This window comes from Malaya genurostris, chromosome 1, assembly GCF_030247185.1.
Source record: "Malaya genurostris strain Urasoe2022 chromosome 1, Malgen_1.1, whole genome shotgun sequence".
In the NCBI taxonomy this organism is placed as follows: domain Eukaryota; kingdom Metazoa; phylum Arthropoda; class Insecta; order Diptera; family Culicidae; genus Malaya; species Malaya genurostris.
The window spans coordinates 32,658,494-32,684,036 of NC_080570.1; the positions used below are offsets into that span (position 1 = coordinate 32,658,494).

The following is a 25,543-nucleotide window of genomic DNA, read 5'->3' on the forward strand; positions in this document are numbered from 1 at the left end:
TTATTAAAAATGCATAGTACTTGGAAAAACTAATTCGTATTGGTTTTCCCTTCTTTGTTTCGTTACAGGTAAATCACGGTGAACTGTAATCTCGGCAGGATGGTGTTTTTCGGGCACAGGGTACTCAAGAGCCCGGTTTTATGGTTCGGTATGGATTAGCATTTAGTTTTTCGTTTAGATGCTTCAAAACTTCTTCTTATGTTCTTAGGTTGGGTAGCTTGTTTTCAACTGTACCCCGACCACGAGTGAGTAGCAAAATTCTTTCAATTATATTTAAACTTACTCGGATGGATGGACACACTGGGACCGATTCACAGAGTGAAGCTATTGAAAGCAAAACTTGATCCAAATAGAATATTGTATATTTAAAAGAAGATTTTATCCATCTAAAACGTTGAGGTGAACACAGGGGCCATTATTTGGCTGAAAGTTTCCTCAAAGTGTAGTTTCTTTATTTGCATAAATACTGTTTTGGTTTATTTTGTCCACTATCGTGACACCACTGTACATCGTGGCGCTATTTTCATGCAACGTAAACTTGGCCCTAATCATGTTTTTCGGAAAGTTATAATGAGTGTTTTCACCCGGAACGGTGCAAACTCCAGAGAGAAGGATGAAAAAGTTTTGGCTTACATGTGCTAGGAATTATGACTCTCTGTGTTCGGTTCATTTGGCAGGAATTTCCATGCCATTATTTTACCTTTATTTCATTTGTTTTCTATTCCCAACGCAAATGTTTCTTCCAGGTACAACGAACAGAGGAAGGAATCAGAATTGCCTCTAGCATACGTTCGCTACAAGCACGACTACAAATAGATTCTATTTACACTGATCTTTCCACTGCGTTTGACAAGATGTTTTTCTTTAATGGCTTTCGGCGAAATGACCCTGATCCAAGCAGTCGTTTTCGAGATATTCAGATATGAAATTGGAGATATTTGGAAATGGCATTGGAAGGTTTATTTCAAATTTCATATTTCATTTGGAATGACCATTTTTGTATAAGCAGAATCACGTAGGACCATTTTTTTTTGGTTCGGTTACTTGAAGTTTTGCAATTGTCTGTAAATTATGATTCTTAAGGCCATCGTCCAAGTACTATGCGCGCGGGTGGTTTTAGGAAATTTTCGATTGAAATTTTGAAAAATTTGCCAAAACCAAAAACATACAGACCTTTGAAATACTTTTATCTATCTACAGGGTAAAAATGGCTGGGAAATTCGGAGGATTTTCCGAGTTTTATCAAAAATAGCTCTGAAAAATGAGTGTTTTTGTGATCTTTCACAATTATCTGGAGATGTTACTATCTTTAAAGATGTATTTTTATTGAACGATCAGTATTGCTTGTACAACTCTTTCCCAACTAGAAAAATCAAATGTCGAATTTAAAGAAATCGTTAAGTATTTCGCTACGTTTAGAATTTCAGTAACTCGAAGTGGAAATCATTTTTCGTCAGAAATTGTTTTTTAGTAAATCCCAAGCAAAAGAATAATTCATCGTAAAATCTATTAAAGCTGCGTTGAATTTTAATTCATTCCGGTAAACATGAGGATAAAAAATACAAATGGTAAACTTTTGTTTCACTAGTATACGTAGGATGCTTTCTTGCGATCATCATCAGCACAAATTAAATTTCGGATAATTACATAATTTACTGAAACTGAAAAGCTAATAACGGTTTCAGAAAGATATAGTCTTCGATATCTGAATATTTTCCATGTTTTGGGCAGTAAGCCTAATGTTTTTTAGAGCACACTTAAACAAATCGATTTTGTGGGACCAAAGATGATATTTTACCAGGTTTTAATCCAAACCGACCAAAATAGCAGTAATGCTCTATAGCCTACCAATCTCGTGTATTTACAATTTTTATGTAAATGTTCTCGAACTTTAGTATGGAGCGATAAATAATTCAGTATAAAATTATGAAGAAATGAGTCTCAGCTCAGCTCTACCGATCGATCGGTAAATGATACTTTTTTACTGATCTTATTGTTGAACTGTTCGAAAGTCAGCAATATTTTAACGATTTTTTCTTATTAGAGGTGGGTGGCCCAAACTTCCCACTGTGGGCTAAGTCGCCATTCCAGCGTTTCTCAGATATAGCGTGGGTGTTAGCTCTACCTAACTTAACCTAACAATTATCATAAAGGTTTCCATTTGACAGAGTCAGTGCAGTTGAAATTATTTGTGTATCAGAGATTTAATTTTCTTCGAGTTTACTGAAGTGGCTCTAGGCATGTAAATATACTAGATATTTACTAGGTACATTTGTTTCTTGGGAAGCTTTCGATTGATATAACCGATTTTGACACAATTCTGTGTTTAGTGCGTAACAGATTGAAAAGTGTAAAAAACGGTAGTGGTCATAGGTCAACACTTTTCAGGTGGTCCTTAGGTTGCTGTCAGAGAGAACGCGATATGCGAAGCACCAACTTTTCTCTTCCTAATGCGACACCTTTGGAAAAATAATATAAATGAACAATCAGCTGACGAGGATAGCAAGACAGCGATCATACCAATGGAAATAAATTTGGATGATCTGCATGTTATAACACAGTACAAAACTTCTTTTAAATACATATGATTGACGGTAGTACAAATAGAGTATAATGAATCTAACTATGGCAGTTTAAGTTACTATTCTAATTTGTTTCTTTAGTACTGTGTTTAATTATTGATTATATTTTATTGTGAACCGCACTCATTAATCCGGTAATTTGTTCTTAAAATAACAAAACCTTCTAACAGGCAGAGTTTCGAGTATTTCCATTCCGAGTGAATTTTTCATTCATTTCGATCAAAATACTAATTGATATTATTATTTTGTTCATATCACGGTTTGAATTATTTTACACGTATAAATATGTCATTTCGGAACTAGTCTTTCAATTCAATACGAAGTTAATGAGAATCGATCAAACCATTTCAAAAATATCTTTCGCCCACTACTTTCCGGAACCAGTAAAGTCGAATTGAGTTTACTTGTCAATCAATTAACAAGTCCAGAAAACATGAACAATTTATTGAACTAATCACACAGCCACTGTGCGAACTAAGTGAACTGATTCAAACGGTAGAAGACTCTCGGCCCTACGAGCCTCTATTCAAAAGTTGATTCTCACAGCGATTACATAATTTCGTTATTTGAAATACATAAATAATTCTGCAACTTAATAATTTTACTTCAAAACATTTTTTGTTCGAGAAAAATAATTCATTAATACCCTCTGGCAAACCCAACCATTAATACCTTCTGGCAACGATCAAAAGCTTAAAACTGGGGTTAAATACATGATATTAGCAATACTACTTTATAAACATTCTGAATAAGCGAAAATCATCTTCGAAATAGCGAAGAATATAAGCAATGTGCTGCGCTTACTGTTCTTCGATACCACTGTCAACTACCGCGGTAAAGTACATTTTTCTATCGCACTAATGTACTTTTTTCTACAGCGGCAAAGTACATTTTTCTACCGTAGCGAGCTACATTTTTTGTGCTACAGTAGCGCGAACAAGGAGACAGTAAAATTTAGAAAGATAGAATTTCTACCTACCTCAAGCGGCGGTGATTTCGGCGGTAGTTTTTAACGCGATACTGCTTCGCATGCCTACTGTAATAGAATTTTAGTTTGGATGCAGCAGCGTGGTACAGTACGAATAATAGAAAATGTAAATGTGGGTTAACAGACTACAGTAATAAAGAAGGGGAGGCAGTTTGCATCCCTGCCTAGTAGTATGAGAATGTCTTTCTTTTGCCATTGAAATAGACTCATATTTTTCACTGGACTAATTTCTGACTCAAGTTTAGGTACATCTGGAAATTTTCAGATTGTTTCGGTTATCAAGTGTATGGTTTAACGCATATTGCACCGCTAGTTTTGTTCAGTTGCAGTTCGTGCACTTTCTTTACAAGCTTAATTTACTCCTACAGAAAAAAAACGTCAATTACCTTTCGTTTTGTTGATCGAACTCAAAATTCTGAATTTCGATTGACCATGGTTGCGGGAGCACTATTAGCTTGTTAGCCTTGTTCCTGAACTACGGTTTGCGATAGACATTCGCCAAAATTACATCGGTTATTTTATGCGAAACTTTTCGCAGTATCAACAAAGCGGAAATGAAATATCGGAACTTTTTATAAATATATTAAATGTATTTATTTTCAGTTCGGGTTTGGCAGAACGCAAAAAACACAAACTTTAAATTATTATCCCAAAGCGATCCAAAAACTCGACAAACGCAACACAACATCGTTACTAATTAATCATTTGGATTTTATTTATAAACAAGTACAATTCTACTGGCTCATCCATATTCATATGCATTATCACTGAAACATTAGTTAGCCTAGCCAGCCACGAGCCTTCCTACCGCGAGTCCGAGTAATCAACGAACGAACGAACGAACGGACGGATGTGTTACTGCCAGAAAACAGTCCGATTTCCCGTAGGATCCCTCCCTTGGGCAGTCAAGGCAGTGCACTGACCGTTTTTCATTCGGTTCCTGAATTTATGCACATCCGCAGCGTATGGAATAAATTAATTATGTGCTGCACCAGAGTATACCCACATTAAATATTACCGAATCACGTCAAGCGATGAAAACCGACCCATAGAGTAGAGCGGGCATCCGAACCGAGTGTTGATCAACTGCATGACTATGTTTTGTTATGTACTGAAACGATTTTCATCTTCAACCATGTCACGCTCAATGTTGCACTTGTGCGGCGGAAACCTGCTGCCATCTGCTGACTGTTTAGTTTACCCCGTGACGAACACAGCATTTCTAACATACCGGGGAGCACACTTTATTTCGAGACAATATTTTTCGTACTCGACATATCGCGAAAGCTGCTTAGTTTAGGTTCCTAGTTTTGGTATTTATGAGCATTCACTTCTTGCCTTATCTTTGGATTTATTATTCATGGGTAGGGTAACAGCATCTCCGACGGATGATACATGCTGGTACGTTTCCATATGTCACCAATTGAACAATCCAATCAGCGTGGTCACCACGAGATGGCGTTATGGTGATTGTTTTGACATATCCCATGTATTTAGAAAAATTTTGGACGGATTTTTCAATTTATTTGAGTTTGAAAGAATGCAGATGGCAAAACCTTACAAATATGGGTAAGAAAAACGATTATCCACGTGTTGTCATCAACCATATGATTTCAAATTGTCCTATACTGTTGACAATCTCGGATGAAATTTGAAATTTTCTGTTCACATAAAGATTTGATTTAGATGATAAAACATGAGTAAATAGACTAGTCATAAAACTTTTGATCATAATTTATCAATTAATCTCAAAATCCAACCCAAAAAACAAAGAATATCCCAGATATGAAAACAGTACCCAACCTCACTTCTTCGAATTTGATATTTCATCTTTCGATTTCTCCATAAATATCAATCAAACATACCACGAAAAGTTACTGAATCATTAATGATCGATTTTTTTACCAAATTTTCACACGTTTTTGTATGTTAGTATTCGATTCATAAGAAAAAAAAGTAAAAACCCTGCATTTTGTTCGAATCTTCAAGTAAAATCTGAAAATTATCATTATCGCTTAGTTCAAAGCTCGCCACTCGGGCAGCGCACCGATCACAGAAGAGTTGGTTGGATTCTTCAATAGAAAGAAATGAAAAAAAGTCAAATCTTCAACCACCGGAATCGTTCAACACGCAGGAACCCCTTATGTCATCATGCGAGTCAAAGACAAAATACCACATTCATACGTTTCAAACCTGGTCATTCCGGTGGATGGATGGATGGATGGATGGGATTGTCCAACTCTGTCAAGCCAAATCAGTCATGTTTGAAAATGCAAATTGATTAGCCGGTGCAAATTGGAAAATTCGAGCTCCGGTGAGCCGGAGGTTCGTTGCAATTGCTTCCCCAGTTGTGCGTGTCCGAGAGCTCTAACTGTGGATATTCAGCCGTCGTTTTTGACTGGACTCAGTGGAGCGTGTTAATGGACTGGAACGGATTTCCACTTGAGATAGGTTAGGGATGACGATTCCGAAAGATTTAGGTAAGCGTAAAGATGACACAGCTTAGAAACAAATTATCCGGAACTCGATGATTATGAACTCTCAACATGTTTCTATTCGTGTCAAACAACTTGCTACAAGCTGTCTACACGAAAAGGCCAGCTATCGCAAAACAACTAAAATATAAGTTGTTTTTCTAAATTTGATTGGTCAAAAATTTGGTACAACTAATCGATTGTTGTTTCAACTAATGCTTATGACAGACATGTGATATCGGAATCACTGTACACCGTGAAATCACATGTCTGTCACCCTAAATAACGGTGGTATCACGCGAGCATCATGATACATCACTGTTTACTGCTACCAGCGCCATTGACGAGCGATGGTGAACTCACGAAACAATATTTCCTTCTTCTAAGTTTCAAATAATAAACAACCTTTGTTTTATTTTGAAAAAATCTCGGTAAAATGCTAACCAGCAGCATAAAACTACACTTTATCAACGTTGTAGCTTATTTCCAAAAGGCAGCCAAACAAAGAAATGTTCATAAATTTGGTGAAGTTTTTAAATACAAATAAGGAAAACAATGTATTCATATTTGTACATAAAATCAGCACTATTAAGTTATTGTTTTCTATTCAATAACAAGTAAATGTATTTTTGAAATAGATGTAGAACACATAATGATTCATATTTTGAATGCACATGTGGTAATAATTAACGATAAATATCCAATACATCAATAAACCAATTGTGTAGTCACAACTTTAAACTCCTCAAAATGCTAATAAAATCATTATGAGATCATATTCCAGCCTACTAGACCATTTTTCAAAAACGTTATGAAGTAAAACGAAGCATCAAACCTATATTAAATCTATTTCGGAATGATTTCAAGAAGGTTCTAAAATCAGCTTTATGATAAACATAATCCTTTTTATTAAAAATTTCGTAATGCATAAACTGTTTCGTTGAAAGCATTTTTTTTGGAATATGTGTGTGCCATACATGGTTACATACTAAGAATATCTTAGATTTATATACTATTTTGAGGCTCAATGTTAAAAGTTTATGTGCTCTTATTTTTACTGTGAATATGCGGGTAAAAAAGAATTTTTGCTGAACAACTTGAAATTTTTCGGATTTTGCAAAGTCAGGCATGATTTACTAACAAAATTTGGTGATTCATCACCTTTTGGGAACAAATCAGCTTCGTTGCATACAAAATAGTGCTAGTGTTCCGAAAATTAGTTCTAAAAGTCTTTCATACTTCCTCCATTTTCTATTTTTTTTTCAATGTTTGTGAATGTTTCGGTAGAACATCAAAATTATGGACATCAAGTTTTCCCTAATGCTAGTTACATTTAAATAACGAAGGTAAAAATCCTGTATCCCAGAAAAAAAACGTGTCATAAATGTACCTTAAAATTTGATATGAGTGAAACTGTCATCCGAAGAACACTCACACACAAAAATAGTTTAATAATTCAGAGAGGCATTGATTAAATCTGTTATAAATCAGTTACTAGGAATACACTTCAAACCGCAAAAATTTTTGGTTTCTATATTATCGATCATCTGAGCTGGGAAATCAAGCTAAGTTCGAGTTGTCTCGTTTCACTGTATATTCTTTCTGTGCGCTAAACATGTCTGTCACCTGATCGTTGTATGCGTACAGGGTTGTACAGAAATCATTGAACGGAAATCACATGTCTGTCAGTGGTATAAACTGTCATTTTTTATTGATCGTGCTGGCAGTTTAGCAATGACACCCAGTAGAGACACGCACCACAAACGAGTAATGAAACCTTTACAGTTGAGCAATGACATACACCCTAAGTAGAAAACGTAACCGTTTCAATGAGGTGTCACTGCAACTGAACAATGACACAATCCGAGCAAAGTTACCTGTATGTATGAAATCAAAACATGTCTCAGTTGTTTTAACCAATTATTAAGTTATTTAAACTTAAGACAACTGTTGCAATAAATATTGTTTTACAACTAGTATTTTCAGGGGGGGGGGGCGCGGTCAGCTAATAGTTCACTAAGTTGCTGCTTATAGCTTTATCACTAAACTCACAGATGATATATAAATGTAACAAAAGATTATAATTCACCAGCAAAATGTTCTCAGGGTATTAGGAAATGTTTCCTCCACTTGCACAATGGCTCGCTGGAAAATACATACTGTTACATTACTTTAGCAGTAATTTTTAAGCATTAAGCGTCTTTAATTACAACGATACGAACTGTCAGAAAATACATTACTAGCAGATGAAATTAAAATATTTACACCGTATGAATATCTATTCCGTACATGGAAACGTTTTACCACGGAAAGACCGAAATCAGCATTTTGGCGAAAAAATTTGTTGATTTTCTGATTTTAGTTAGTTATTTTTTGAGACAATCAAAAAAATCTTACTTTTGCTAATTCAGATTTTTTAGTTCTAATTCCCTTAATAATAATAATAAAATATTTGTTGAAATGGTTATTTTTTTAGTTGAATTCACCAATTAATCGTGCTGTCATTTCTTAGCTAAGGCAAACTAATTTTTTAGTTGAATTAGAGTAATAAAACGTTGTTTTCAACCAACATAAATGGTTGAATTGGCTTCTGCAATTTGCAGCTATATGGCGCACTGTCACCGAAAAAACGTTAACACCGTAATGACTACTAGCCACTAGATGGCACACTATTAACGAACAAAATTTCGGTCGCGGTTGTTTTTTTCTATATTGGCAGGTATAAATACGATGTTGTATTGAAGAAAAAGTCATAAACAAAACACCAACTTTTTTTGGAAATTTTTTCTTCTAAATCGCTGTTTTCTTCATTCGACTTCGCGAAATCGACTCTCTCACTGAAAACTTTGAACACTCGGAAAACATAAACATAAATACAAGTAGTACACCCGACGGCGTAGCCCGGAAGGTTGGAAGATACAAAAAACATCATTTGACATATACAATTAGAATGCAACATTTGAGACTCACTATCGCACAATCGCTTCAAATGCGCACAAATTCTGAATAAATACACTTTCCACTAAGAGTTTACGTCATTTCTACATATCGGTTTAGAAATTTATGTACGGATATATCGTAACACATGCGAAAAACATCTAAACAATTTGCAAGCACTTTCAACAAGACTGTCCTTTTTAGCCTTTCAATGGATTGTTTTACTTTGGCACTTCTCATGAATTTTTGGCTAATAAACTTATTAATAAAAAAAATTCATTTTTGTTTTCTTTGTGCTGTCCTTCAGTAATGATGGTGATAGATAAATAGAAATAAATTTTCTGATTTTAATAACAAAATTAGTTGTCAATGAGAATTTCGTGTTGGATTGGAATATTGCTGGTTTGTGTCCAGGATATTCGCCAACTAAACACATTCTCTAAAAATAACAGTTTCTTTCAGCAAAGTAAATTCTCAATTTTAACTAATTTTATACACAATTTTTAACACACTTTACCCTATCATTCCGGAACCGAAAGTCGGATGCGGATAAAATTCAGGGATTCCATGTAGAACCACAAGACCTTTCATTTGAATCTAAGTTGGTCAGCATTGATTAAGTCATTTTCGAGAAACACACACAGAGACATTGCTCCGCTCGACGAACTGAGTGGAATGGCATATGACGCTTGGCCAATTTTTACTAGTCGATTTCCAAGTAATTGTAGAACCTTTCTATATGAGAAAGGCAAAACAGTTCAGCGTTTCAATAAAATGATTATTTGTTGTTAATTTTGTGACTCGTATTTTCAATATACGTAAAACTGGCTGTCCTTGAGTTTGATAGCATTTCTACAATTGCAATTTATTTTCTTCCTCCATTCAAAGAATATGAACCATCCTGCGAGTTATTTGAACTGTCAGTTAAAATTTGACAGTCGAGCAGTTATTTTGTATCGAGTAGTTAAATTTATCTAGAACTGCGGCCTATTTCAAAGTTGAACGGATGAAAAGTTATTTAGTTAAATCAACAACATTTTAGTTAAAACAACCAAGGCGTGAAACAACAATTGCAATATTATGATTTTGTGAGATGCGGGTTCTCCGTGTAACTATCATTGATCGATTCTACAGGTATTTTTACATAAAAAATACCAACTGGACAATATTTTTCTGTATTCCTGGACAATCCTGTTTTTGACCTTTTTCTCCCACTGTGCGTTGAGTAACAGCAGCTAGCTGTTGAGTACTTTTTATAGGGGACCTTATGGAATTATTTTTTTTAAATCTGTCCTGTGTAAAATAAATGGTGGGTTGGGTCGAGTTTGAAATAGCAATTCGGCTGTGTCTTTTCAAAAGCACCTATGGTAGTAGTAGTAGAAGTAGATTTCGTTGCAGTTTCCGCCAATCGAAAATACTATGAATTACTTTTTTCTACAAAAGAAAAATTATCGACTGAGCTTACCCAAGCCATCCGTTTTGCATAGCTCGCAGCCGAGATCAATAAATATTCATTGGGGTGTTTCTTCCTTCGTGCGCTCCCCAGTTTTTGTTTTCTGGCATCACCACCAGTGTTGCCATCCGACCTTCTTCCATCTTCACACCATCAAAGTGACAAAAATTCAATTAAAACCAAAAAGACTGAACTGTTCAGTGAAGATTGACTTGTGGCCGACGGAAGCGAAGACACGGTTCTAATTCGATTGTTTCAATTTGTAATTTTTGGCCCAATTAAACACGGAGCCGCTTGATCAGGTTTCACTTACTCTGTTTCGCTGTTCAGATAATTAGAGAAACCATTCGAGTTGGCATGAATCTTCATGTCTCTATTGTTCGGGAACAAAAGAGACATACATAATAGCCGGTATCGCATGGTGAATTCGTGGAATAAGACAAATGTTTCTTGCGTTCGGAGCACGTTTTTCGTTCCGTTAATGGCCTCTCATTAGAGGCCAAATCTTGCCATGTGATGGTGAATAATTAACCACTTCAGAACGGCATGGAATTCAGTTCTGTTAGTCGACTTCGAGTTCGGTGTTTTATTGCTCGTTTTTATTTGATATCAGGTTGGCCCGAAACTGCCTTTAAATTGAATCGTAATTCTTTTTAAACTGCAATCCGATCCAGCTGAGCTTATGTTCTCATCTCAGTGATCTCTGCCCAATCAGAAAATAACATCCTTGTTGACACAGAAAATGGAATTCACGAAATACGTCGTTCGTTGATGAAAAGACTCTGATAACATCAAACGAACTGGTGGAATGCAGTGGGAGGATTCGTCGATTCACCAAATGCAAGTGCCCCAAACGGGTCCGATTTCCAGCGAGGCGAAAAAGTTATTACACGGGACGGTTGCAGTAAAATCCACCGGAAGAACAACAACAATCGATGAACTCCACTGCTGTAGGGCTGGAAATTACGTTATTAAATTTTCCGGAAATTGATGTCATTTTGTTTGTTCGATTGACTACGAACACGACGATCGAACAGAGGACCAACACGAACCGGTTCGATCAACCGCGAACGATGCTAAACTAAATAAGCTCTGCTTTCCTTAATCACCAATCGTAACGTAAACTTATCTCTACTTGAGACACTGATATTGTACCGAATCCGCAGCACAGTGTTTTTTCAATTGGATATAACAAAAGTGTCTCAAGTAGAGATAACGTCTGCTTAGCGGTTTTTTTTATTGCTAAGTGGCGTGACAGTTCAAAGTGACCTGATATGCACTAATGAGTCGAAGACGATACGTAAAATAGGAGATAAAACCAGTCGTGTGCGTTAATCAGTGATTTTTTTTTCACGTTGGTTCACAACAGCCATAACAGTACTAAGGTTTTAGCTTGAGATTCCGGTCAGAAACAATTCGAATAATAATTTATCAGAAATTCTATCTCAACCTCCCAATAGAACAGGTTTTAAGTTGTTTGATTGCCAAAGTGGATAAATATAGAGAACTGCTATCAAAATTGATCCCCACTTCGGTCATGGGAATCAGCGGATGATTCGGTTCGTTTTTGGGGTCAAAATTTAATATTTTTTACGGTATCTAATCGAAAAAAATGTGATATTCATCGAAATCTTTCGCCGTCGTTTAGCCTACCGAAAGCTAGTTAATCTAATTAATCATTTAAGCCAATCATACAATAATGTTGTGTTAAAGCTTGTATCAAGATTTTGTATCAACTTGGGTAAACAAATTATCAAATTTATATGATATATAAATGATGATGCTAATCTAAAAAAAAGCCTTCTCAGGCCTCTTAGTGAAATTTTCATATATCTTGAAAAATCACCATCGAAAAAATCATCTCGAAAAAATTTTTTTTGAAAAAATCGACTTTTTGGGAATATCAAAATTTCCCAGAAAGTTGATTTTTTCAAAAAAAAATTTTTTTGAGATAACACTAAATTTCGATGTTTTAAGAGTTTTGTCATCAACAACAAATTTCGATTTTGGAAATTTCATGTACTTTTTCAAGATCGAAAATTGTCAAACCTTTACCACCGGGGAGCACCCCTTACGCATGTCCGATTTAGCTCAAATTTTGCATGAAGGCTTTTTTCGAGGTGCCTAAACTTTTGAGCACTAGAGCTTAACGAAAATAGAGGTGATCCCGAAATTTTGGCACCCTTATATATATAAGAGCGGTAAAAATCAACGTGTTTTGTCGGTTACGTCACTTATACAATCATATCTCCGGAACCAAAAATCACAGCCATTTGATCTTCGAACTTGATCAATGGCCCGACAGTAGCTTTCAAGCGAGCCCAAGTTTGTTAAAATCGGTTCAGCCATCTCTGAGAAAATTAAGCGCGTTCAAATACAACGCTTTTTGTCGGTTACGTCACTTATACAATCATATCTCCGGAACCAAAAGTCTCAGGCATTTGATCTTCGAACTTGATTAATGGCCCGATAGTAGCTTTCAAACGAGCCCAAGTTTGTTAAAATCGGTTCAGCCATCTCTGAGAAAATTGAGCGCGTTCAAATACAACGCTTTTTGTCGGTTACGTCACTTATACAATCATATCTCCGGAACCAAAAGTCTCAGGCATTTGATCTTCGAACTTGATCAATAGCCCGATAGTAGCTTTCAAACGAGTTCAAGTTTGTTAAAATCGGTTCAGCCATCTCTGAGAAAATTGAGCGCGTTCAAATATCTTCGAAAAGTGCACACACACACACACATACACACACAGACATTTTCCGATCTCGTCGAACTGAGTCGAATGGTATATAACACTAGATAGCAGAAATATCAATTAAAGAATACACATAAATTGATTGTTTCCTCCTTCAGTTTTCATTTTTAATACTTTACTTCATTTATAATTCTATTAATTCGAACTTGCTCACTACCAAGAGCGAAGAAAATGGAGCAGTTAGACTACTTGGCACTTGAAACTGAGCAAGCAAAACTTCAAATGACTAGGTACGATTACTCAACTGACGATGAATTCTGGAATCTTCACTTGAAAATGGCAGCAAAAGTCATATGAATTTGTATCGATAGTCAAGTAAAATTTCGCACAGTTCTTTGGGAATATGTTAATGGTTCTAAAAAGAATTGAATCGAAGAGTTCAGGAATTAGGGACTGAACCTGAGTTCAAGAGCTTAGGACAGAATTAAGTTTCAATTTAGTTCTTGAGTGAGTTGGCAGTGCAGGCTCTGAATTCTAAACCTGTATTCTGGAACTAAGTTCCTGAAACATAATTTTGAAAGTAAATTCCTGACCTGACACCTGTCAACCGAAGTCCAAATGAGAACACGACCTCAGCATTTCATGCTTTAAACTTGGTTTATTCTTACTGATGTCGGTGGGAAAACCTCACCTCGACATCCAGTTCGGAACTGATATGTGCCTGACTACCTCAAAACCGTTGTCCGGGTGCGAAAAAAGCAAGTAAGCGTAATGAATTTTCCTCATTATTTTGAAAAGTTTCAGTAAACTCTGTTTTTCAGTTATTTATGGTTATCTCGCGCTTTTGAAAATTTATTCATAAATTCCTGATTATATTTCTGATAAATTGTAGAGAAAATGATGTGGCTGAGTTAAGTACATCAACAGATATTCGCGATAAAGTTCTGCCCATTCTTATATGGGATAAGTTTTGAAAAGGCGCCCCATAGTAAAGTAAGTCGTATTCACGACAAAATGGCAAACTTTGTAACATTTTTTAAAATATATCCCGAAACCATAAAAGATTAAGTTTATACAACTCTAGTTGAAATTTGTAACATTTGTGAAATTTATGTTAAAATAGAGTTTAATAATAATAATAAAACTTTTATCTCGGTAAAATTTTTATGGTTAGGAATTTGTGTTTCTTTTATTTGAAAAATTTATGTTAAAATTAGTAAAATTCTTGTTGAAGCTTGTAACATTTGTAAAATATATGTATCATTTGTATATATAATATACGTTGAAATTCCCAAAATTTATTTTTAGATATTCAAAAGGGTGTAGCAGAAATGAAATTGATATGAGCAGTTTGAAAGGGTTTGTATCGGATATAATTTTCCAAAAATTTTAACACTTTAACTGCCATATTTGTGGAGATAGGGTGGTTCTTCTGATTTTCATTTTATTTAATTTTTCAAAACCGTCCTAACATAAAAAAAATTCATTTAGGGGTTTGGTACCTCATGTGTACCGTTTTGTGCTAAAGTGCACATGACTAGTTTTTATTTTTACGTTTCGCATTCAGCTCATCAGTGCGTCAGCAGTTTATGTTGAACTGCTAACGCCACCTAACGGTTCAACATAAACCGCTGAGCAGACGTAAAGTATTTGCTACTTACAAATTACTTATTGAAACCGAAGTGCCATGTCTATCCTGACGTGCCGAAAGAGCAAAACAAATGACTACAATCTGTTGACGTCCAGTATGCCTTCAATTTGTTTTGCTCTTTCGGCACGTCAGGATAGACATGGCACTTCGGTGTCAATAAGTAATTTGTAAGTAGCAAATACTTTACGTCTGCTCAGCGGTTTATGTTGAACCGTTAGGTGGCGTTAGCAGTTCAACATAAACTGCTGACGCACTGATGAGCTGAATGCGAAACGTAAAAATAAATAAAAAAATTGAAAAAAATCAGGAACATTTTAGGAATTATGGGAAACCTTTCTGATTTTCTTAAGAATTTTTCAAAATGTATTTCATGTGAAAACAAATGTTCAAAATTTTCGATTTTTTTTATTCGTATTTATTATTTTGGTACCACTCTAGATTTTACATCAAAAATAAATCATTTATAAGTACATTACGCTGTATTTTTTCAGATTTAAAAAAAATGTGAACGGGTATAATATCTTAGTTAAAAAAATCATTCAAAAAACCATGCGTCTCCATCAAATTTGCATCCGATGGAGACACATGGTATTTTGTTCTAAAATCATATTTCACATGCCTTCAGAACTAATCTACCTTGCGTTTCCATCGGATGATAATTTGATGGAGGCGCATGGTTTTTGCGAATGATTTCTTTTTTAAAGTCCGATATAATACCCGTCCACATTTTTTAAAAATCTGAAAAAAAATACAGCGTAATGTACTCATGAATGATTTATTTTTGATGTAAAATTAGGAGTGGTACCAAAATTATAGATGCGAATAAAAACAAAATTTTTGTTTTTCACATGAAATCAGAAAGGTTCCCATAATTCCTAAAATATTCCCAATTTGAGGTTTTTGAAAAATTTAAATATAATGAAAATCAGAAGAAACACCCTAACTCCACAAATATTTCCAATACAAACCCTTTCTAACCGCTTATATCATTTTTATTTCTGTTTGGAGGCAGTTTTAATATGCGAACCCCGCTACGCCCTTTGTATTGAGATTGGAAAAGTTTGTTTAAAGAAAATTGATTTGAAATTTTTAAATATTTCTGAATTTGTGAACGGATTTTTTTTTATTTGTAATATTTGCGTTAAGGTGTATCAAGTGTGTGATAAAATATGCCAAATTTGTCAAGTTTTGTTCAATAGCTGTAAGCTCTGAATGCTTTTATTTCGGAATTTATGCTATTTTTATTTCTGAAATTCGTGTTTTAAAATTGGTAGAATTCGTCTTAAGACTTGTAAAGCCTGCAGAATTTGTTAAATTTGTGGAAAAATTCGTGTTGAAATTTGTGTTTAAATTGGTAAAATTTGTGTCGAAATTTGTAAAAGTTGTTATAAATTTTGCAAAGATTTTCGTAAGACACTAATGTCTAAATTTGAAAAATTCGTGTAAAAATGTGTGATGAAAAAATAAAAAATCTGAAAATATCTTCAATGGAGCGGTTAAGGGAATGAACTGGATCGTTTATAAAGAACACAAAACGCTTTAATCCCAATATAATAAATATAATGGAATTAAAGGTTTTTTTTACCATTCAACAATTTGGGCTGGAATTTTTTGGGATGTTCCGTTTTCAATGGTCACTGGTGAATAAATAATCTGGTATAATTAGTTTTAAGACTTGAGTTTGCTTACAAAAAATTTGTAAACTTGTAACTGAAAAATCTTAAAAGTCGAAAAAATTACTCATAATTTTTTTTTAATTTGAATTGCTCTAAAAGATGTACATTTCTTTAAAAAATTTGTTCGGAAATTTGTGATATTCTTTTTAATTTGCGTTAAAACTTGTTAAATATTCATTAAGGGGGTTGGCTCCTAATGTGTACCGTTTTGTGCTAAAGTGCACATGACTAGTTTTTATATTTTACGTTTCGCCTTCAGCTCATCAGTGCGTCAGCAGTTTATGTTGAACTGCTAACGCCACCTAACGGTTCAACATAAACCGCTGAGCAGACGTAAAGTATTTGCTACTTACAATTGTTAAATATAATTTTTTTTTTCGTTTTCCGTACAGACCTCGTCTTGTTCTAGGTTAAGTCAATGCCTTTTTGTAAAACTTGTTAAATAATTTTTTATTTTGTAAAATTACTTTTCAGAACGTGTGAAATGTGTTTTTTTAAATTGTAATAGTAAAATTTGTTTAATAATGTATGAAATTTGGTTTTGAAATTTAGAAAATGTTTAATTATAAAAAAATTGTAATATATGTTATCATTGTAAAATTAGTATGTTCAAATACAGGTACAAAATTTGTGCTGGATTTTGTGTTTTTTTTTATTTGTAAAAATTAATGTGTTAAAATGAGTAATATTGTTGTTCAAATTTCTTTTTTTTTCTTTTTCTTTCTTTATGGGCTACTCTAGCCGAGGGTGATTAAAATTCTTCTTTAAATTTGTAAAATTTATATTAAAGTTTTAAACATAGCTAAATTTCCATAGACATTTGCAAAATTTGTATCGAAATATGTTTTGAATCTTGAAAAAATTGCTTGTGTTGGAATTTGTAAAGTTTTAGTCAGTTTATTCTAAATTTGATATATTAGCGATAAAATGTGTGGAATTTTTGTTGACATTTGCAAAATTTGTAGTTTGATCCACAAATATTTAAATTTGTAAAATGAGGAATAATGTAAACTTTGTATGCTCTATCGTCGAATTAGTGCAGACATTCGTGAAATTTGTTGAAAAATTTGTGTCGAAATTAGAACTATTTTTCAACTGTAAAATTTGTGTGTTAAAATAAGTAAATTTTGCATTTGCATTTTGATACATTTTTTAAATGAAATAATGTTGAAACTTGTGTTAAAATTTGAAAAATTTGTGTAAAAATTTGTTTTGATAAAAAGGAAAAATTTGGAGCCTTTCCGTGTTCACAACTAAAAAAATATTATTCATGTACAATTTGTTCTGGAACGTATGCAAAAATTTGTTTCAAAAATTTAAAGAAGTTGTGAACTTTGTAAAACGAATGAAATGAAATCTATTGTTTTACGTTTCGGTTTATGTTGAACCGCGACGAGGTATTGGCAGATTAATAGAAACTGATAATCCACTGATGAAACAAAGGCGAAACGTAGAACAAATGGGAATAGTCATGTGCACTTTGCACTACCCGGTACCATTACGGTGCCAAAACCTCTGAACTAACTTTTTCCGGTAGAATGAGTAAAACTTATGTTAATATATGTAAAATATATCATATCTATACAAATAATTATAAATTTTGTGTTGCAATTTGAACAATTTGTTTTAAAACTTCTTTCAACATTTTGAAAAATGATTTAAACTTTGACTGTTCCGTTGGGTACTGGTAAAAGTGAAATAAAATCCCTGGTGACAGTTTGTCTTGCCTAACAAAATTAAACGAACAGATTTTGTGTAACGTCTAGGATCTTGATTTGAATGAATGCGAAATGTAAGCCTAATTAATTACTTCAAACGCTCAACGCCTCTCAACTTTGTTATTCGCTGTGTAAACTTTATTGCAGTTGCACAGTCGGGTGAAATTTATTTTCCAGTTTCTTCGGTTCATTTTCGAGCAGTAGATTAATTAAAACAATTTTTTTTCTGCAATGCACCGAAATTTCGTAGTTTAATCGAAGGAGAAAAATGTGTAAAATTATACAACTTTTTGCTGCTAAAACAACGGGTAAAGAAGACTTAAGACCATTTCTCCCTCATTTATGCTTTTGGCATTCCGAACTCGGAGACAGCTGACTTGAATGGAAGCAAAAATACTTCTGGCGGTTGTCAGAAGTAAGAATGACAACATTTTAACGAAACGACTTTATAAGCAGGATTATGGCATTTTTCATTTGTTTCGTTTTTTGTTTCGCATTCATGCAATTTTTTCGACTTGTCTCCAGCATTAGTGAAAAGTTGCATTTTTTTAATTGAAAATATTCGATTCGTAAAATTCCACCATGGAAATGATATTGCAGCTATCAATTTTAAGAGTGAGTTTCAATGACTTGAGTGGAGTAAATTGTATATTTCGGTACTCGAAAACCTGAAACGAATCGCCGGAAAATGACCGATTGCAGTGATAAAATTCGCTCTCCTTTCGTTCAAGTAGTTCGTTTGCCCTGAATCTGAACTTTTTTTCTTTCTTTTCCAGGGGTCCCTTTTCGATAGTCCGACGGTGCATTCATCGGGAGTCCAACCAGCAGTTTGCAGTGAAAATTGTTGACGTTGCGAAGTTTACCGCCAGCCCCGGCCTCAGCACCTCCGGTAAGTATTTAGTAAGCTCATTTTGCACTAAGGCTAAGGCAGTGTCTTTCGGTAGCAAGCACCAGCGCACAAGATGCTCATTTATCTTTATGATATGGGATGAAATGGTGGGTCGTTAATCATTTCTCTCTCTCTCTTTCTCGCTGATATAATCGCTTCTTTAGAATTTTCCACCGCAGTGCACGCGCATATTTTGAACAGATTTTTTTTTATGTTGAACGTTGAATTTTACTTCGGTGTACGTGTAACTTGGGAGCTTTTGTGTTTCCTTTCTAAAAGTACCATTATTGAGAATCTTTTAAAAATATGGACCTCTGTTGGAGTGAAACAATTATGTCATGTTTTCGATTGACATGACAAAGGCTTCGATTCCACTTAATTCTGCGAGTTTCAAATTCGTAAGAAGATTGTCATTCAAAAATGATATGAAAATGAGCGCATCAATTTTACTTCCCTGTGGATGTCAGAATGCTAAAACGGTGAAGATAGTTTGTCGATATGTGTAAAATATCTAGGTGTATTTTTGACTGGCTTAACAAACTAAAAAAACAAATTCGAAGGAATGTTCGCCCTGTAATGTCCAAAAAAGGTAAAATAGAAAATTCTACTCAGTCCACCTTCGTGTCTCGATCGATTCAATCAGAAAAAGCGGTTCGGTCGAGATGAGAACTCACAGATGTCCACAGTATTCGTTTATTCCAGACCTGCAAAATTCCGTCTAATCAGCTGTAACAAAAAATCAATGAAAAAAAAACTACAATTGGTAGCGAGTGAGATTTGGTCCGAGTAGGCTGAGAACAGAAAGTACGCGCATTTATCGACTGAGCCACAGGAGCACATCCCGGTAGGTACCTTCCCTGCTAAACTGTATTGGTTTGAAAGCAGGTTTCAAAATAGTTTTTCATCACGCTTGACGATCATTTTTTATTCTGTGATAGTTCAATCGGTCGATATATTATGAATTACTAATTCATCGTAAAGACAAAAGTGAAAAAGTTGAATCCCGGCAGCCGGCTGTCCGTAGCTTCACGAATTCTGGAAGTTAACCGTTTCGTACCCTGCTTTCGTACGTGTACTGAGATCGTATTATGATTTTATATCAATACGTTAATAAGCATCGAATAGCACAGGTTTTGTCATGGTTGCAGAAAATTTGCTATCGTAGCATGTGGAGAATTGTAAATTGTGTGTTCCTTGTTCCTAATTGCTAAAATTAGCTCGTGAACAAAGGATTTTACAAAACAAATTCTCTTTTGTTTCTTCCGAAAACATGCGAATTTCAACAGCATCAGGATGATATTATAAAACGGTTCTCTATCCATTATTTGAAACTGCCAAACGGATTCCAAACAATTTCGGACTAATATTCGATATTTTCCAGACTGTTTCCGAATCATTATTTCACCACATTTATGCCTTTTTGTCTGTCTCAGACAGAAAAGTTATAACACATGGGCTGAAAAGTCCCGGGCCTAACAAAGAGGAGACGATTTGTTTTGGTTTGAAATTAACTTTTTTCATCAACGTAATTTCCATCGAGAGCAACGCAATCATTCCACTGCCGCTATAATATTTCAATATCACCTCTGTAGAACGATTTATCTTTTGCCTCAAAATAGGCCTCAGTTCCAGCGATAATCTCTTCATTCGTGCAAAATTTCTTACCGGCGAGCATTTTTTTCAGGTCCGTGAACAGCCAGTAGTCGCTGGGAGCCAAATTTGGCGAACATGGTGGATGTGGAAGCAATTTGAAGTTCAATTCATGTAGTTTTGCCATTGTTTGTGACATGTTGTGCGCTGTCTTGATGAAACAAAAAAATTTTCTTTGTCATATGCGGTCGTTTCTTTGCAATTTCAGCCTTCAAAAGCTCCAATAACACTATATAATATTCACTGTAAATGGTATTTCCTTTCTCAAGGTAGTTGATAAATATTACACTGCGCATACTCCAAAATTAAGAGGCCATATCCTTTCCAGTCGATTGTTTTGCTTTCGGACGCGGTTCCCCAGTTGCTGTGCACTCAGATGATGATTGTTGATTCCGGAGTGAAGTGATGAATCCATGTTTCATTCATTGTCACATATCGATGCAAAAATTCCGGTTTTTTACGTTTAAACATGGCCAAACACTGCTCAGAATCATCCAACTCGTGTTCGTTTTTGGTCAACAGAGGGCAAACGTGGCGTGGCGCCCACTTTGGACAGAGCTCTCTCAGAGTCAAAAGCTCATGCAATATAAAGTCAACAATTGATATCTTTACAATGTCAGCTAACTCACACAACTTCACTTTTCAACCATTCAAAACGATTTTGTGGATTCTTTTATGTTTTCAGGTGTTACCGCCTAATTTGGACGTCCACAGCGAATCATCGGTGTCTCTACGACCACATTTGAAGTCAGCAAACCAACGCTTTGTTGTTGTTTCTGATGGAGCGGAGCCTCCATAACACTATTCCAAGCCATTGCTTCGCTTGAACGGTATTTTTTCCCATCAAGAAGCAGTGTAAAATTAAAACACAAAATTGTTTTTGATCCTTTGTTCTAAAAATAACGCAAGTTGCGTCACTCTTAGCACAAAAACTACCAAACTAATGAATAGAATATCATGAAAAATAAACAGCAGTATTTTAAAGGTTAAAGTATTAACTGAAAAAAACGGTGACTGCAATAAAACTAGCGCCATCCATGTGTTAGCCCCGGAAATTTTCAGCCCATTTGATACCTTGCATTGGAAAATACATGAAAAGACAGCCCAATTGGCTAGAAGAACCAAGCATGCATCGCTTTACTTGGCCACCACAGCATTTAATTATAATCCTATCTTTATGGAAATCCACCCAACAGAAAACAAACACACCCATACTATTCCTTTTGATTTAACTTCATTGTTCTCGTATTCAGAATAGATACGTATTTCGTCTACAATTTGTAGGAGAAGCACACCAATTCAGACACTGAAAGAAGAAGTTTGTAGGTAATCGACCGAAAACGAATTTGTTCTGAATACGTTGAAAAATGTATTACTTAATTCCAACTCCGAACATAGTTAAAACTAAACTCGTGGAAATTCTCTCGGCTTGAAAAAAAATCTAACGATTTCCTATTGAACATCCGCCGTTTCGTTCCACGAAAACTCAGCTTCTATTACAACGATATACACTCTTACATTAAATAGTTAAATACAGGAACGCACTCAGAGGCGGGGCCCGAGGGGCCCTGGCTCCTTCCGAAATCAAAAACAGAAACAAAAAAAATTGATATGAAGCGAACAGAATAAAAACTAATTGAAATGGAGGGTAAATCCGGGGCAAAATTAACGAAAACAATGAAAAGATACTAAATTGTGCAGGATGACTGGAAAAAGAAAGTGCGCGAGCCTTCCTGCCGCTGGATCTCGCACATACTTATTTAAGACTAAAAGACGAACGCAAGCGCACTTCGAGTTCATTTTTTTTTATTTAAAAGGTATTTTTATTCAGGCCTATTTGCGTACAAGCTTTACGTGGCCGAATTAGCCGATTTTTTAAATAATGTGTTTTTTGAAGTGGATCTCGTTGTCACTCTTTTTCTAGGAGGAGAGGAGCTTCCATTTTCCTCCTGCGAGGGTTGAGGGGCACTTTGTTCGTGACTCGTCTCGTCATCCATTGCCGCATCGGTGGTTTTGTTGTTGATTTTCGTCTTCTTTTCGTTTTCCTTGATGTTCGCAGTCTTGAGCTCGTTGCTAGTTGCTGTAGGTGCGCCTTGTTGTACATTGGTTGCAGTTGCTGGTTGGTTTGATGGTGAAACAGGAGTACTGCGCTCACTAGTTTCCATTATTGAACGGTTGACCTTGTCTTTGGTTGAAGATGTCCTTTTCGCAGTTTCGGTGCAAGGTTTACCGTAGTGTGCAGGTTGTTCACAAAACTGGCATGTAACCAGCTGATTTTCATAGGTAATCAGCGTTTTTCACGGATGTGTCCCACCTTGACCATGTAAGATGTAAGATGGAATTGCCTTACGTAGATGCATACGTACCACTCGCACGCTATTCCGGATACCGGGGAAAAAATTCCGCCATACTTCCCTTTCGATGGAAAGGATTTCACCGTACCGCGACACTCCCGAACGTACTGATCGGTGACCTGCGGGGGGAGGTCATGCACGCGTACTTCTATGGCATTGTCCACCATGTGCACAGGGATTTTGTATTCAATGTTATCACACTCAACACTGTGCACCTCGTTGTTAACCGAAGCGAATGCAATTGCATCGCTTGCACGTTTAAACATAATGTACACACAGTTAGACGCTTTGTTAAATTGAATCTCACTTACATTATTACCGTCTAGATGCATTCGTTCTTTAAGTAAGATTTCAATTTCATTTGCTGCTGGTCTAACTGGTGCAACGCTTGAAATCTATACAAATTGAATTTGATCTTGTAGGCCAAGATTCCGGCTTTGTTAAATCGTATTTGACCATTCCGTACACTCTATTGTTCACTGTACTGTATTGTCTTTGTTTCGACCGTAAATGATTTGCGACCGTAAATAATTTCCGACTGCGTCGTGTGAGATGCGAGCACGAACTGACTTCGAGTTCATGTTTGGCTAAATGCATTATTATACGGTAGATAACAGGATGACTACCCGACAATGGACTGAAGTCAGCACGAGTACTTCCAAGCGGCACAAATGCCTCAAAGGAGGCCTAATCGGTCGGAAAGATCATGTTGCCGGTTTTCTGAGATTGTCATAGTAGACTTTTGGAGGACTACCTCAATGCAAGTATTATCGTGCATTAATGGAGCGATTGCAGACCGAAATCGCTGTAAAAGGACCTTACATGAAAAATATGAGCATGGCTACCATAGTTAAAATCTACGGTTTAGAGCTCCAATTACTTCCCCATCCACCTTGTTCACCTGATTTGGTCTCCTCAAACTATTATCTGTTCCCAGATCGCAAGTCATCTCTGAGAAATCGATGTGAGTCGTTTTGAAATTTTAAGATCACTACTTCCGGAACCTGATATCGAAACCAAAGTGAGTTTGTATTACCATCAACTAATATGACCTGCAAATTTAGAAGATGTTTTCCGTTCTTCACGAATCGAATTAAGGGAGCTATCTCGGACCCGTTCTTAAAATCTATCACAAGTCTTGTGGATTTTTGTACTATGGAAATGGTCTTTGACATGTGCGACTGAAATGGCATGACAGTAAACGTTAAGAAATGTAATACAATAACCTTCTGTCGATCACAGTCACACAATTTATTCAAATACTTAATAATGTTGGTTCCAGTGAAAAAGATTCAAGTATCTGTTAAAAACACCGGTAAAAGGCGCACGAAAATTAGGGATACAAGCAATCCTCAGTAATAATATTTTGGCATTAAAAATGCCTTACTCTTCGCCATACGGGGCCGGGTGTCAATTAAAAGTTTCAAAAATAGCCGCGTAACCTTTTTTCGTCATAATTTTGAACGTTAATAACTCAGTCATTTGTTGATGGATTGATATAATTTAACAACCAATCGATTCGGAAACTTTTAACTTAAACATATATGGCAACGTCGTTTCAGTATTTCAATAGCATACCATTGAAAAAATGGTTAGAATTGGCCTATGTTTTCATCCACCAATCCCAGCTGACCAAATTGACGTCATTTTCTTGTTCGGCATAGGAGGCTTTGCGTCATGCATAAAAACACCGCATCATTATGCGTAGTACGACGAGGAATCTATAAATATATGCTGCACATTTCTTGATTTCAGTTGATGCTTGACTGTGAATGAAACAAGTAGCCCGTCCAGTGAGGTGATGACTAGATTGTATATGCGTTCGCTCGTTGGATTGTCGCTTCTGCTAACTCTTCACTGTACGAGACTGGGTGTCAATTTAAAAAAATGCAAAAAATAACCGCGTAACCTTTTTCTGTCATAATTTTGAACGCTTAGAACTCAGTCATTTGTTGACGAATTTATATTATTTAATAACCAATCGATTCGAAAGCATTTAACTTAAACTTATGCGGTAACGTCATTTAAGTATTTCAATTCCATTGGATTGAATTGACCTATGTTTTCACGAGCCAATGACAGTCTCAGTGAATGATGTCAAACTCTCGTCCGATTTGCGCAGTATGAACTATAGCACAAAAGGGAATCTAATCAATTAAAGTAACAAAATATGTTCTGCGGACTGTGTCACATATTTCCTTCCTTGTATTGCTGCCATTCTGTTTTCAGGCACTTTCCGAAGATTATTGACGCTTTTTAACGAAGGATCATTAAAATTACACTAATACTGAGTTTATTGGTTGATGGTTATTCAAATTATTCACATTCACATTTTTCGATCAAAATATTTAAAATCTTCTTTAATCTCTATTTATAAAATGATTAAGTTTGTGCGTTCTCTGTCTTGAAAATTATGATGATATAAAATCGTTTCATTTGTCCAGATTTATATCTTGAGTTTTTTCGTATCCAAAA

General features: G+C 35.3%; 1 protein-coding gene across 7 annotated transcripts in view; it reads left to right on the forward strand.

Annotated features, from left to right (window-relative positions):
• The window catches only part of LOC131436322 (peripheral plasma membrane protein CASK-like), a 741,277-nt gene that overhangs the window by 64,076 nt on the left and 651,658 nt on the right, over positions 1 to 25,543 (forward strand). For all 7 annotated transcript variants that reach the window (XM_058605039.1, XM_058604990.1, XM_058605005.1 and 4 more), the window contains exon 2: positions 18,952 to 19,064. In XM_058605039.1, coding sequence (XP_058461022.1) covers positions 18,952 to 19,064 — 113 coding nt within the window. The remainder of the gene's footprint in view (positions 1 to 18,951; positions 19,065 to 25,543) is intronic.